The sequence below is a fragment of the Spermophilus citellus genome (assembly GCF_964194105.1).
Source record: "Spermophilus citellus genome assembly, chromosome: 14".
NCBI lineage: Eukaryota > Metazoa > Chordata > Mammalia > Rodentia > Sciuridae > Spermophilus > Spermophilus citellus.
Window position 1 is genome coordinate 28,025,836 of NC_138194.1, and position 15,187 is coordinate 28,041,022.

The 15,187-nt window shown below is 43.2% G+C and overlaps 1 protein-coding gene across 1 annotated transcript; it reads left to right on the forward strand.

The window, feature by feature from the left end:
- The first annotated feature begins 11,662 nt into the window (after window positions 1–11,662).
- SOX17 (SRY-box transcription factor 17) lies at window positions 11,663–14,061 on the forward strand. The gene is made up of 2 exons (XM_081265662.1): window positions 11,663–12,154; window positions 12,750–14,061. Exons 1-2 carry the CDS (start codon window positions 11,848–11,850, stop codon window positions 13,694–13,696), a joined length of 1,254 nt encoding a protein of 417 aa, XP_081121788.1. The 5' UTR covers window positions 11,663–11,847; the 3' UTR covers window positions 13,697–14,061.
- The last annotated feature ends 1,126 nt before the right edge of the window (window positions 14,062–15,187 follow it).

Here is a 15,187-nt window from a genome sequence, read left to right on the forward strand (position 1 = left end):
AAATCTTTTTTAATATATATTATTCTTTCTTTTTTACAGTTTTGATTAAAAGGCATTCTGTGAGGTCAAGCCAATCTCAAGTTTTGCTTTAGTAATGATTGAAATTCCAAGGAATATTTTTTGGTTCTTTAATGGCACAATATTACAGTTTCAGAACTATGAGTGACCCTTTCTAATAATAATAATACCCCAAAGTAATACACTGTAATTTTAAGCCAGGCGTGGTGGCAAATACCTGCAATCCCAGTGACTCCACACCTTTGGCTGAGGCAGGAGGATAACAAGTCAAAGCCAGCCTTGGCAATTTATTGAGATCTTAAACAACGTAACCAGACCCTGTCTCAAACTTTAAAGTAAATTAGGCTGGGGATGTTGCTAAGTGGTTAAGAACCCCCAGGTTTATTCTTTGGTACCAAAATGTTTTGAGAAATAAATTCAAAACAGTAACTCTTTCTTTCCCTTGCTTAGGGGCATGGAGGAAACAAGGCATGGATCTTCACAGAGGTGCTCAAGCACCTAGAAGCCAAGAAAATAGAGTGATAGTAGGCAGATAGAGTGGTTAGAAGATCTATTACAGAGAAAATATGCACATATATTGGGGGGAATAGGAGCCATGTTTCTTGCCGTGGAAAATTGATTTACATATAAGAAAAGGTGTCAGGCTAGGAAGTACTGTAAGGTATTGAATTGCAATTGGAAGTATCTTCAGTTAGCTCAAGGCATATATGTGTCTATACATGTGTGTATGTAGAAATAGTTGTAAGTAGAAAAAGTTGATAGACAAGGTTGTATGTGGACTTGAACACATATATGACCATCCCCCCTTATCTAGAGGGGATACATTAAAAGACCCTCCAGTGGACACCTGAAACCAAAGACAGTACTGAACTCTGTATAATATATTCTATATTGTTCCTATAGATACATACCTTTGATAAAGCTTAATTTATAAATTAGAAGGCACAGTAAGAGATTTTAGCAATCACAACTAATAATAAAATAAAACAAATATAGCAATATACTACAATAACATTTTAAATGTGTAAATTATTTACTTCTAGAAATTTCCATTTAATACTTCCAATATGTGACTGATCTTGGGTAACTGAAACTGGAAAGTGAAACCATGGATAAGGGGGACAACATTACACACTGTGTACATATTTCCTAGCTCTGTCTGCTGCAGATGCCTAGAAGCTGTGATACCCCAGAATCCAGGAGAGCCCAAACCTTTGCTTCTAAATGCCATACACCACTGAAAGATACTCCTGCCTCCTCAGAGAAATAGCTAGATACAGGGCAGAAGTAGGGAGAGTATAAGGTGAGCCTAAATATCTTGTTATGCCAAAGTGCATGGAAGGACATATCAAAAGGTTACAGGAGCCACTTGAAGGTGACCTGGTGGCCAAATTTGTAGCAATAGGAGCACCAAACTCATAATATCAGCTAAGGAAGATAAACCACTGAATAGAGAAAGAACTCATGAGTACATACTGATATAAACAAACAAACAACAAATAAAAGAAGGGGAAACTGCTATATAATAAATAAAATACATGAATACAGAAGAAATTATGGGAATGGAAAGTCAGCACTTGTCACATGTCATCCCTCCAGTGAATGCCAAGGCAGGTGAGTGGAGGTTTGATGAGAAGCAGGATTATTAGTATAATGGGAAAATATTTCTCAGTTATTAAGGGGAAAGTGGTAACTTACAGATGGAGACACTAAGACACCAACCAACCAGGTGATCCAGATTGACATCACTAGTGAAGATGAGATGGTGACTTCCTGCCTCACTTGGTTCCCTGGTAGGAGCACAGTTGGTTTTCTGTGAAGAACGTGTAAGCTCTACCAGCCTGACCCTGTGGGGGACATCCTTGGAATGAAAGGCCTGCACACTTCAAAGCTGTGAAAGTTGTAAGAGAGACAGAAAATGATTGAGGAGCTTTGATAGCAAAAAGTAACATGGGATCCCAGACTGAGTATTGGAGCAGAAAGAGAAAACAGCCTCTGTCAGAGCGGTTTGCAGGCTTTGATATGTGGCTAAGAGGGTAGTGACATGAGGTGGTAATGCTTCCTTTCCTGATTTGTATGATTATTTGGTGGGTATTGGAACAGTGTCGTAATTTTAGGTGAATACACATTGGAGAAAGTCAAGCGAGTGATGAGACATCGCACTAAAGCTTGCTGTCATACGGTTCAGAAAATGACTGATAGCATACACACAACTTAATGTATAACAATACATTATGTATATATTACAATCACAATATGTTATTTTATATAACAAGTATACAACCTTATATATAACAATATATAAAATAATAATAACAATATATTTTGTGCTATATAACAATATATATCTATGTATTTGTATTACATACATCTATGTGTATATGCTAATGTTATAGGACAGCCTATGTATTATATACTAATGTAATATATATTTATATTGTTCTGTACATTTATATATATTAAGAAAGGGAAAACCAGATGGAACAAATGTGGGGAAGTGTTTATGTTTATATATATAAGGAGAGTTAGGTCAAAAAAATAAAATGCTAACTAACTAGAGAGTCTGTGAGGGTGACATAGTTCTTTGTTTTATTCTTGCAACTTTTCTGCAAGTTTTAAATTATTTTAAAATAAGTAATTTTAAAAGAAGAACTGGTCAGCCACTGTGATGCACGTGTGTAGTCCTCACAATCTGGGAGGCTGAGGAAGGAGGATCCCAAGTTTGAGGTGGTCTGGGCCACTTAGCCAGACCCTGTCTCCAAATAAAAAATAAAAAGGGCTGGGGATATAGCTCAGTGGTAAAGCTCCCTCCCTCAGGTTCAACTCAATTCCCAGCTTTAAAAAAAAAAAAAAAAAAAAAAAAAAAAAAAAAAAAAAAAAACTTCTCGGGACTGGGGTTGTAGCTCAGTGGTAGAGCACTTGCCTAGCACGTACCATGCACTGGGTTTGATCCTTAGCACCACATAAAAATAAGTAAATAAAATAAAGGTATTGTGTCCATCTAAAAAAAAGGGGGGGGCCTGGGGATGTGGCTCAAATGGTAGAGTGTTCACCTAGCATGCGTGAGGCACTGGGTTCAATTCTCAGCACCACATAAAAATAAAATAAAGATGTTGTGTCCACCTAAAACTAAAAAATAAATAAAATAAATAAAAATAAAAATAAAAGAGAGAGAGCTTCTCCTCTATATACAATAACATTCTATTATAACCCAAAGCAGTAAATCTTCATTATAATCCCTGAATTTCCTTTCATCCCAGTTGGCTATTTTTATGTACAAAGAATCTGCACTAAATTTATATAATGCCAGACACCTACAGCCACATAAAGTCACATATACACACAGTAGTATCATTTTATCAGTACTTTCACTTTGCAGAAATTTAGCAATTATTTGTTTATTTCTTTATCTGAAAAAGTTGGGAAGAGATCAGATACCTGCCTCCCACTTTTTCTGAAAAAATTAAATATTAGGCAGTTTAACTGACTTGCTGTTTTCTTGATAACAAGTTACTGAGGACTCAAGACTAGAGTTTAGGAACTTTCTACTATTCTACACAGAAAAGTATGGTTAGAGTTGAGGGTGTGTGTGTGTGTGTGTGTGTGTGTGTGTGTGTGTGTATTTCTTCCTTTGAAATATGAATGTACTAAGCAGTTATTGAAGTTAAATTTTGCTTATATATCTTTAGGAATATAATTTAGCCTACCCAAGTAAAAGTTAACTTGAAAGTTGTGTCTTTGTATTCCCAAAATTTTCTAAGAATGCCGAATGTTTTACAATTCCATGTATTTTTGTCCCTTCTAGTCTTAAGACTTCAGGTTAACATGCACTAAATAAATTTTTTAAAACTATCAGAGTAAAAGTGGTCACATTCAGATGTAATCAGAAGTGCCCAATAGTTTATAGAAACCTCCCTACACAATTTGTAAGTGTAACAGACAATTGTGATTAAAGTACAACAATGTTAATTATTACTAGCATAGATATCAACACCATCAGGAAATTGTTTGTTTAGTTGTTAAAATGTATTTACCCTCAGTACTACTGTAACCTTTTCTTACTTCTTCTTCAAGCATGTTTTCATATGCTAACATGCATCAACTTAAATTTTATTTTATTTATCAAACACCTATGTAGCATTAACTATGTGCCTGGCCCTATATTAAGGAGTTTATGAATAGTTAACTCATTTTATCCTCATGAAACTCTTAGGTCATTCCTATTCTTATCCTCCAATTTACAGATGAGGTATAAAGAGGTTTAGTCACATGTCCAAAGATACCACTTATAAGCTGTGACTAGAATTCAAACTTACCCATTCCAACTCCCAAGTTTGTGCTCATTATCAACATGCTATGCAGTGCTAAGCCTTGCACTCACAGTTAATTATTTGTTGATTAAATGAATAGATTATTCTCTTGTCACAGCATGATTTGAAAACATTAAGCAAATTTTCCAGTTTCTCTGTGGCTTATTTTCCCATTTTGTAAAAAAGAATTATAATAATTGCTATTTATTTCTATTCCTAACAATAGAATTTACTTTATCTAGCTGCTATATGTTTTTATTTTTTATTTTTATTTTTTGGTACTGGGGATTGAACCCAGGGGCATTTTACCACTGAGTTACACTTCCAATCCCCCTTTTTAAAAAAATATTTTTAATTATACATGAACACAATATCTTTATTTTGTTTATTTATTTGAATGTGGTGTTGAGGATCAAACCCAGTTCTTCACCTGTGCAGGCAAGCGCTAGCTAGCTATGCCACTGAGCCCCAGCCCCAGCCCATCTCCAATCCTTTTTTAATGTTGATACAGGGTTTTGTAAATTGCCAAGGTTATGTGATCCTCCAGCCTCAGCCTCCAGAGTCACTGGGATTACAGGTATGTGTCATCCTGCCGGTTATTTTATGTTTTCAAGACTGGGTCCATAATGGGTATCAAGGCAGCCAACAGCATGAAAGAGAGCTCAACACTTTAGGATAATGAAGTTTTTTACAGTCTGAAAGAGTATGATGTGCAAGGACAAATCTCTGAAGACTTTAATTTTCTTAAATTAGACTTTTATGTCCATTTAACTTTGAATTATTTTCCTTTTATTAAAATAAAGCTAAATTAGAAGGTTTTATGAAATAGAATAAATGAGATGTCATCCAAGGCTTAGATTATGTGATCTTAAAAGATCTACATATAGCTCAGCATGGTAGCTCACTCCTGTAATCCCAGAGGCTGAGGCAGGAGGATCTCAAGCTCAAGGCCCTTAGCAACTCATCAAGACACTGTCTCAAAATTTAGAAAACAAAAATAAAGAGAGCTAGGGATGTAACTCAGTAGGAAAGTGCTCCTGGGTCCAATCACTAGTACCAGTAAAATAATCTAATTATAAATACTATAAATGAAAATGACTTTTTTTTTTTTCCTTATAGTACTCTGGCTTAAAAATTTATCATGACCCAGTTAGGGAAAACATTAGAAGTTTCTGTGCCAAGGTTTCTTGATCAGTCCTTACCTATCTGCTGTCTTTATTTAGTTCCCACAAATTCCATGGGCCACCTTATTAGCTAGAAACATGGCAAGGGAAGAAATTCAAAACAAGATCAACTCTTGTTTACAGCAAGGGCTGATAAATGGTCCAAGCACCTTGTCATGTGACCTTGAGTCATTGATCCTCTTAGTCTCAGGCAACTCAAAAATATGAGGCTTTAGCCCAGTGAAGTGGCCCATATCTTTATTCCCAGCTACTTGGGAGGCTGAGGCAGACATATCATAAGTTCTAGTATAGACAATTTAGTGAGACCCCATCTCAAAATAAATAATAAAAAGGGCTTGGTGTATAACTCAGTGGTAATTCCCCTGGCTCAACTTCCAGTCAGTGCCACTACCAAAAAAACCAAAAGAAGGAGTGAGAGAGAGCCTAGCTGTCCAGCTCACCTACAGGACTATTCAGAGAGTCAAATGAGTCAGAGAAACCACTTTGTAAACTATACTTCATGACTATGGAGAAATTAATATTGAAAAAACTCCTGAAGATAGACAGTTGCTTTTGCATTATATCCATAGGTAAAATTACCCATGTACATTCTTGGCTATACTTCCAAGTCAAATAAGTTCTGAAAAGCAACAGACTTTGAGTTAATCCTTGGGAGGGGTGGGATTTCAGATGCTGAAATACTGAACTCCTGGCGAAGGAAAGGGTGAGAGATAATATTATTGGCTTGAGGGCATCTGACCATAGGTCTACATAGATATGCTTGCAATAAGAACAGAATCTTTTGCTGAGGTCTACAGAGATGGTTCTCCATGTCTTGTCTAGAAGGGAGGGCACCCAATGATTCAATCTTGAAGGAAAGCCATCATACTATCTATCCACAAGCATTTGTTAGAGACTATAAATTGTATGTGCTCTGGGAACATAAAAATGAAATGATCCAAAGGCCCTGTGTTACTGTTAAATGAAACAAAGGCAAAGTTGTTAGCAAGGTCCAGCAAATGGACAGAAAATACAATTTTGATGACAAACATCAACTGAAACTTAACAGCAATGGAATCCAGCAAGGATCCCTAGTATTTTCCCTCCTGTTTAGAAACTTTGGAAGTCAACTCAGCTACCCTGGTACTGTTTTAAAATCTGATATGCTGTGGCTAAAGTGCACAGAAGAGCAAGTAATGAGTGCTGTCAGGAGTGGCCTGTCTTATGACCTGTTTAACTTTGATCACTTCCATGATCACAGAATGCGCACCTTGCTCTAACCAACCATCTGGCACAGGCCAACTCTGTTTCCTAGGGAAACTTGGCAGAGTTTTCAGGGTGGAAAGGCAACCAATTACCTCCACTGGGGGGGGGGGGGGAAGAAAAAAACAAAAAAAAAAACCTCAAAGCCCTTGTCGTACTGATATCAGCATCACCTTCACAGGCCAGGAACAAATCATTACAGGGTATAGACCCAGAACACCCAGCTGGACATTAATAAATCAGGGAAGAAGCCTAAGGACGCTGTATTGTACATTCCTTCGAGGCAGAGGCCGCATCGATTCTCCTTAGGTGGGAGTGGAAGTGTTCTGCTAGCAGGGAACCTGCTACTGATAAAGACTGGTCAGTTCCAAGATACTACCCTCCGTGGAATCCCTGGCCTCTTCCAGGGTGTGGGTTGATGCAGAGGGCTAGTAGATCAGCAGCAGTAGCCTCAGCCTTGCATAGAAACAAAGTTGTATTTGAAATTCCCTTTAAAGTAGGAGGCGGACATGAAAGGGGCAGGACAGCAAGGCTGTGTGTGTGTAAATTGTCCCGCGTTCCACAGATGAGCCCTCTCCTTCACCCCAATGCCACTTCCCCCACGGTAACCTGAGGTTCCAAACGCCAAGCCATAACGGGAAGGAGCCCACCCATCAACCGGGAGACTACAGTTGGGGGTGGGGGATCTTAAGAAACACCCCCGCGGACCAGTTTCTGAGCAGGAAAGTGGACCGGGAACAGCGCATTTCCTGCTTCGCCCGTGCAAACCCCAGGCGGGGCCAAGCGGGAACGAGGATACCGACGCGGAGTCGCCGCCGGGTACCAGGGCGGGGTTCGGAGACCGCCACGAGGGGAGTACTGTGCACCAGGAAGAGATGCAGGCGGAGGGAAAGACAGGGGGCGTGAAAGTAAAATTAATGTTCCATTGTTGCGGAGAACGAACGTCCCGGAGCCACTCTCGCAGTCTCGCTTTTCGGGAGGAGAGCCGGTGTAGCAGAGGTTGCAAGGTCTGGGTCGCACCTCCCGGGCCGGGGGCGCGCGGCGCCGGCCACGGCTGGACGGGTGACCGCTATCTTCCCTGCCACTCCTTCCTCCTCACCAATCCCCTCCCGCCCGCGACCTTCGACCTCCATCCTGGACCCCCGGTGTACTGGCCAGGGGACAGGGAGGAGACTCGAAAGGTAGCAAGCGGGAGCGGCGCCGCCGCCCCAGTGGGCGCCGAGGCACAAGGTGCCCATTGGCGTCGTTGGGCTGAGCCCTGGACTGTGCTCCGCCGCCGCAGACCACCTCCCTTTGGGTTCTGGGAGGCAGCCGATCCTGAACGATTTATAAATGCAAAGGCCTTAATGTTTGTTTTTTTTTTTTTTTTTTTCCCTAGGGACACCAATGTCTATTTATCCAAGGGTCGCACCTGAGTTTTTCCTGGGTTTGCTGCGCGCACTCTCCTCCCCTCCCCCACGAGCTTGCTCTTTAGAGCCACCTCAGATCTGCCTGGGTGCTCAGGGATCCTTCCCCGAACGACTCGAGTGTCCTTTGTCCGGCTCCCGCTTCCCGAGCATCAAAAACACAAAAGACTACAGGAAATCACCCAGCCTTTGCCTGTTCACTCAGAGGCCCTAGAAAAAGCTTGGCCCTGATTCCTCCAGGTCTGAGCCACCGTTTGTCACCTACCCGAATTAATTTCTGCGCCCGCTGGCCAAAGACCCCAAGTGGTAACAGGCACAGCTTCTTGCTACATTAGTTGCTTCCTCGCCCAGCCTTTGGAACTGGAGTCCGGCCTGCGAAGCCGGGGAGTATAAGCGCAATCAGTAGCCTGGAGCCCAGAATCCCAGCACTGTGCATTGCAAATGTTCACTGCCGGCTCCAGAGCTGGTGGTGTACAAGGCTCTCACTCGTGAAACTTGTCCCTCTACCCGCCCCCACCCCCGCCCCAGTATATCTCTCAGGTTGAGAAAAGCAAGGCTTGCAGGAAGCTACTCCGGATGTTTGCTTCTTTACATGTGGCATTTGTGGCTGGCTCCGATAACGTCCAGAGCTTGGCTTCTAACACTGCGTTTAGTAAAGAGATTGAAATACGAGTCCGCACACAATGCGCACCAGTTTGGGGCGCCGCAGTCGCCAGTACTCCCCTGCACCCCCCAAAAAATATGTCAAGAGAATGATGAAAAGAAATCAAACCTAGGTAACTAGTATGTAAAAGGCGACTGGTCTTGGAAAGGCACCACAATTCTTTTTTTGGTAAATTTAAGTAAACTGCTACGTTATGACTCCCAAGGAGGGTGTGTTAAGAAATAAAGAAAGCGCCCAAATCTGAAGCTCCAACTCCATTTTAGGGATGTGTTCTCTCACTTGCTTTCCCAGTAACCTTATCTGTCAAAAATCACTGGTTACTCTCCAGGATCGGGTACAAATAATGATGGAAACCTTTAGATTTTCTTCTTCCATCAGTTTCCCAACGTTAAGATCAGGAGGGTGAACAAGGACAAAACTGCTCTTGTACTTTTTCTGGAACCACACCTGGATTATATTTTCTATACTCTAATTTATCTTTGGAGAAATTAGTCAAATGGATTAATCTAGAGATGGATTCTAGCACAGGCATTGGTTTTGTTTAGTTTTTCAGTCTCCATTCTAAAAAACTCTTAGTTCATAAAAGCTTTTGCAGTTAAGAGAAAATTCTGCTTTGAGATTTTTGAAAACATATTTATTACAATCTAAAAAAAGTTAGACAATGTGTTTTAAAAACCAGCAAGGAGCAAGGTGCTAAGGGATTAACTGGTAACTTTGTTGTCCCTCTTTTTTTTATTTTTATTTTTTTAATTTATGATACTGGGGATCAAAGCCAGGGGTGCTTCACCAGTGAGTACAACTCCAGATCTTTTTTTGTTTGTTTGTTTTGAGTCAAGAGTCTCTCTAAATTGCTGACCCTGTCTTCAAATTTTCCATCATATTTTCTCAACCTCCTGAGTAGCTGGGAATATAGGCTAACATTGCTGTTTCTACTCTTATAGTTTCCTTATATAACCATTTGCAATGCATTTTTGCTTTATTTTCAAGCCATTTTTTTTTCTTCTGGAACAAATAAAACTTTAAAGGGAAACTCACCATGAAATTTAAGATAAACTGCTTTAAACTATCAATTAAAAACATTCCACTATTATTTCTTTAAGCAGATTTATTAATTTATTTTTTTCTTTTTTGAACCATAGCTACTTGTAAACTAGAACTAGAGTCTTACAGTCCCTATAGGAGGACTGGGTGCTAAAGGAAAGGTGAGCCAAGGGAACTAAGTCCACACATCTGTGGTAAAGGTTTTAAACAGTTGTATATCGTTTTTTTTTTTTTTTTTTTTTTTTTTTGGATACAAAGCAATGACAGAGAAACTAAAGGTCAGGATTTAGCAAAAGCCCTGTGTTTTTATGGATTCCTTTAATGAGCCAGACATGATAAATGACTTTGTCACTGAAATATCACACAGAAAGCTATAACATTTTACCTCTCAGATCCGGGATGTAATTGGTACCACTTTCATCACCCCTTCATAGCAAACTGTGAAAATCTATTCTGGAGATTGATATATTGATTTTTCTTTTTCCCAAATGTATGCAGAGGTGTTGGTTACTGGTGGAAAACAATACAAATACATAAACACAACTGGCAAGTGTGGGAGGGGGTATCTTGGCTCCTGCTCTGAAGGTCAACTGCCAGGTGCAAACTTCACCATCCCAACACTCTGATCTCCAGGCACCCTTTTAAAAGACCTATCTTGCACCTCAGTTTCCCTTTTGGTTAAGCTATAAGTGTCTAACTAATACAGTTCATTGAAAGATAAACTAGTTCGATAAGGTTTGGAAGCAATAAGAATACTGAATGTCATATATAATTGCTATATAAAGGTTTGTTTAAAAATCCCAAAGAAAACCTTTTTCAGGTCTAAACACAAGTTTAATAATCATTCACATTTCCTTTTTAGGAAAATTATCTGCCGGGGTAGCCATCTTAGATACTAAGAGATTTAGCTATTTTACCGCTCAAAGTATTGCTCTCTTTCCCTTAATAAATTTGGGCACTTAAAGACAAATATTGTTGTTGTCTTTATATTTTACCTTTATTTAATTTTTTTTGTGGTACAGGGAATCAAACCTAGGGCCCCGTGCAAGTCTTTCCATTATAGAAATCTAACTTATGAAACGCACGAGAAACAGTTTTGTTAAATGTATCTTACACATTTTAATTTGAAAATTTTCAAGGGTTTATTTATCATGAATAAAAACTTTAAATTTCTTCAGGGTGATGGACCATTGGAGAATGAACGTCATTCCTTATTTAAATCTTGTTTTAAATAGTAGAATTTACCTTGGACGTAACATTTTTAATACTATGCAAGTAAGGTGAGTCCTTGGGGAGAGTTTGTATTCGTTTATTTTCAACACTATCTTCTGCCTTAGAAAAAAATATATTTGCTGAAGGCACCCGTACAATCCCTTGGAAGGAAGCAAGTTCATCCAGCACTGAAATATCCTTGCCTTCTATAATAAAGATGTGATTTGAGAGAGACTAGAACCGATGCTTAGCTGCTAATGTGAACTATTTTGGGTAAGTACCTCTATCTTGCAGTAGTCAGCGCCCCGAGAAAGTTCTTCAGTGGCTCCCCTTCCCCGGTAGGACAGGACGCGGCGCCAGAACCCGGCTCCAGCCAGTTTTCCTGGGGGGGCAGGTGTAGCCCAGGGCGCTGGACCGGGGGAGGGGAAAGGGGCGGGCATGGGGTTAACTAGGACTTGAGACTCGGACCACAGGCCGGGCGTAGGCCTAACAACACCGACCCGGCCCGCCCCCGCCGCTCCATTGGCCACAGCTGTGCAGAAAAGGGCTCGCGGCCAGGGGGTGCTTGCAGTGTCACTGGGCCGACCGGGGACTTTAGTTAGTGTGCTGGGACTGGCTGGGGACGCAGGTGGCGGCTAGGGGCCCGGAGGCTCTCGCAGCTCTCTAGGTATCTCTTGCCTCCCTCTCCACCCGGTCCTCCCCAATCCCGGGTCGGGGGAGGTGGCGTGTCCTGCGGAGGGTAGCGGGGCGCGGGGCAGGGCTGGAGCGCCATGAGCAGTCCGGATGCGGGATACGCCAGTGACGACCAGAGCCAGCCCCGGAACGCGCTGCCAGCGGTGATGGCCGGGCTGGGCCCTTGTCCCTGGGCCGAGTCGCTGAGCCCCCTCGGGGACATGAAGGTGAAGGGCGAGGCGGCGGCCAGTACCGGAGCGCCGGCTGGGGCTGCCGGCCGAGCCAAGGGCGAGTCTCGCATCCGGCGGCCGATGAACGCCTTCATGGTGTGGGCTAAGGACGAGCGCAAGCGGCTGGCGCAACAGAACCCCGACCTTCACAATGCTGAGTTGAGCAAGATGCTAGGTGAGTCCAAGCTGGGGGGCCAGGCTACCGATCTCCGGTGCGAATCGCGGAGCCACTTCCTTGAGCCCAAAGAGATTTTTTTTGTTGTTGTTTATTTTGTTTTGCTTTGCTTCCGAGACCAGGTGTGTGTTGTAGCCTCCTCTATCCCTGAGGACACTCTGTTCATTTCCCACCTCCTGCTCCCCTTCTTTCCAAACGGGCTTTCGGTCTTTTTAGTCCTCTTGGCCAGGGCGCGAGTGCAGTGGTTCTGAGAAGGTGGCTTCCCGGTGCCTCCGAGCTGCGATAGGGCACCCCTACCTCTACTTGGGTCAGTCGTGTCAGAACTCAACCCCTTCCCAGCTCAGGGAATATTTCAAGTTTTTTTGAAACCGGGAGATGGGTGAGAGGAGAGGACACTTCTAGGAGCCCAAAAGAAGTGAGGAGTACCCTTAGAGGACTTTTGAGTTCCAAACCTTCCCTCTTCAACTTGACTTGGTTTCTCCTCTGGTTTTACAATTTAAGATTGGGGTGGGAGAGGTAGGGCTAGGTGAGGCCTGGGGCGGGAACGCCATTGGGTAAGTCCTGCGCCCCTCTCCACCTTCCCATTTCCATGCAGGCAAATCGTGGAAGGCGCTGACGCTAGCGGAGAAAAGGCCTTTCGTGGAGGAGGCCGAGCGACTGCGCGTGCAGCACATGCAAGACCATCCCAACTACAAGTACCGGCCGCGGCGGCGCAAGCAGGTGAAGCGGCTGAAGCGGGTGGAGGGAGGCTTCCTGCACGGCCTCGCGGAGCCGCAGGCTGCGGCTCTGGGTTCCGAGGGCGGCCGCGTGGCCATGGACGGCCTGGGCCTGCCCTTCGCAGAGCAGGGCTTCCCAGCTGGCCCGCCACTGCTGCCCCCGCACATGGGTGGCCACTACCGTGACTGCCAAGGGCTGGGTGCACCATCGCTGGACGGCTACCCGTTGCCCACGCCCGACACGTCCCCGCTGGATGGCGTGGAGCCAGACCCGGCCTTCTTCGCTGCACCTCTGCCAGGGGACTGCCCAGCTGCCGGCACCTACAGCTACGCGCAAGTCTCGGACTACACGGTGCCTCCAGAACCTCCTGCTGGCCCCATGCATCCCCGGTTGGGTCCAGAGCCCTCTGGCCCTGCAATGCCAGGCCTCCTGGCGCCCCCCAGCGCCCTTCATATGTACTACGGCGCAATGGGCTCACCCGCGCCAGGCGGCGCGCGCGGTTTCCACCTGCAGCCACCGCAGCAGCAGCAGCAGCCGCCGCCGCCGCAGCAGCATCCCCCGCCGGGCCCCGGGCAGCCTTCACCCCCTCCCGAGGCTCTGTCCTGCCGGGATGGCACGGACCCCAACCAGCCCACCGAGCTCCTCGGGGAGGTGGACCGCACGGAATTTGAACAGTATCTGCACTTCGTGTGCAAACCCGAAATGGGTCTCCCCTACCAGGGACATGACGCCAGTGTGAATCTCCAGGACAGCCACGGGGCCATTTCCTCCGTGGTGTCCGATGCCAGCTCAGCGGTATATTACTGCAACTATCCTGATGTTTGACAGGTCCTGAATCCGCCCCAGCCTGCAGGGCAGAAGCACAGTGTTACACACTCTTCCTGGAAAAAAAAGCTAAGGAAATCCTTAGCCTCATGTCGTTTTATTTTGTTTTTAAGTTGCCTTGGCATATAATTTATGGTAATTTATTTTCTTTGCCACTTGACCAGTTGTGGGTATGTGAAGTATTGTTTAAAATTTATTCAGGGCCTCCCCCCCCCCGCCCCATAGCATTGTCAAAATCCCCTTTCCAATTTCAGTTTAACCTGTCCCGAATGGGTCCCACAACAATTTGCTCCGTTTCTTGAAAGTTTATTGATTGAAGAAATTTTGCCCGATGTGTTTTTTTATAATCTTTTAAAAAATAAAATCTGCTTTTTCACTCTAGCAGTGCCTCTGTCACATAGTCTTAACAGTGGTTTCTGTTAATAAGATATAACACTAAGTTTCTCATTTACCTACAATAGCAGACCATAATGCTTTCATGGAGTCCTAAAAATTAATATTAGAATATGCAAGTTGTATGTAATTGTTCTTGCTAGGGAAAAAAAGCCTCATGGAATAAGCCTACTTCACATATTTCAAGTGATCTTGATCTATGAAAGGTTATTGTTAATATTGCAAATGTTTCTAATTTCGGTAGATCACTTTAGCCAGAGGGGATGTCCAAATAGTTTTGGTTTTCTAGTTGTTAAAGAAACCTGCCTAAATAGGCTTTTTGGATATAGACTTATATATCCAAGAATTTTGTGCTCTCCTTCAACACAACTTGCCTTTGATTCTCACATTTTTATACCTTGGGAAGTGGTGTTTTGGGGTTAATACTTTGAAGGGGTCTGGGAACTAAACAAAATTAAATTTGCATTGTGACTTTCAGTGAACTTTAGCATCTAATGACATCCGAGGTTCCTAAACTTTGGGGTGAATCCATGGATGATTTGTGCATCACAGGCTTTACTTGTGTGAACTAAAACCACAGCCCTAGTGCATCACTATTACATCCCTATTGGAAGAAATTGAGTTACAGGGTTGTAAGTAGATCAGCCCCTGCAATCTGCAGTGCTGATTGCTGTGGCACTTTTCAAACATTTTACAGATTGGACATAAATGAGAACATATGACTTGTATTGGGTATTTCCTGTGCCAGATGTTTCCTTAGTGCTGTTCTGCACAGAATTGGATTGCAGAATTGGATTGCAAGTTCAGGTGTGATTTCCCCCACTTTGCAAGCAACAAAAGAATACACTAAGCTGTCTTGTGCCCCATACACGCAAGCTTGATATTCGTCCCTTGTTTTGTTTTACTGTGCTGGAATGAAACCAGAGCCTTGTGCATTCCAGGCAAAAGCTTTAGTGCACTGAGCTGCCTGCACCCTGCCCCTGCTCCAGTCCCACCACAGTTCTTACATAACATTTGCTTACTTCTTCCCAGGGTGTATCTATGGGCACTGGGAGAATTGACATTCTGAATGGTGAGAAACTATAATTTTCCATTCTG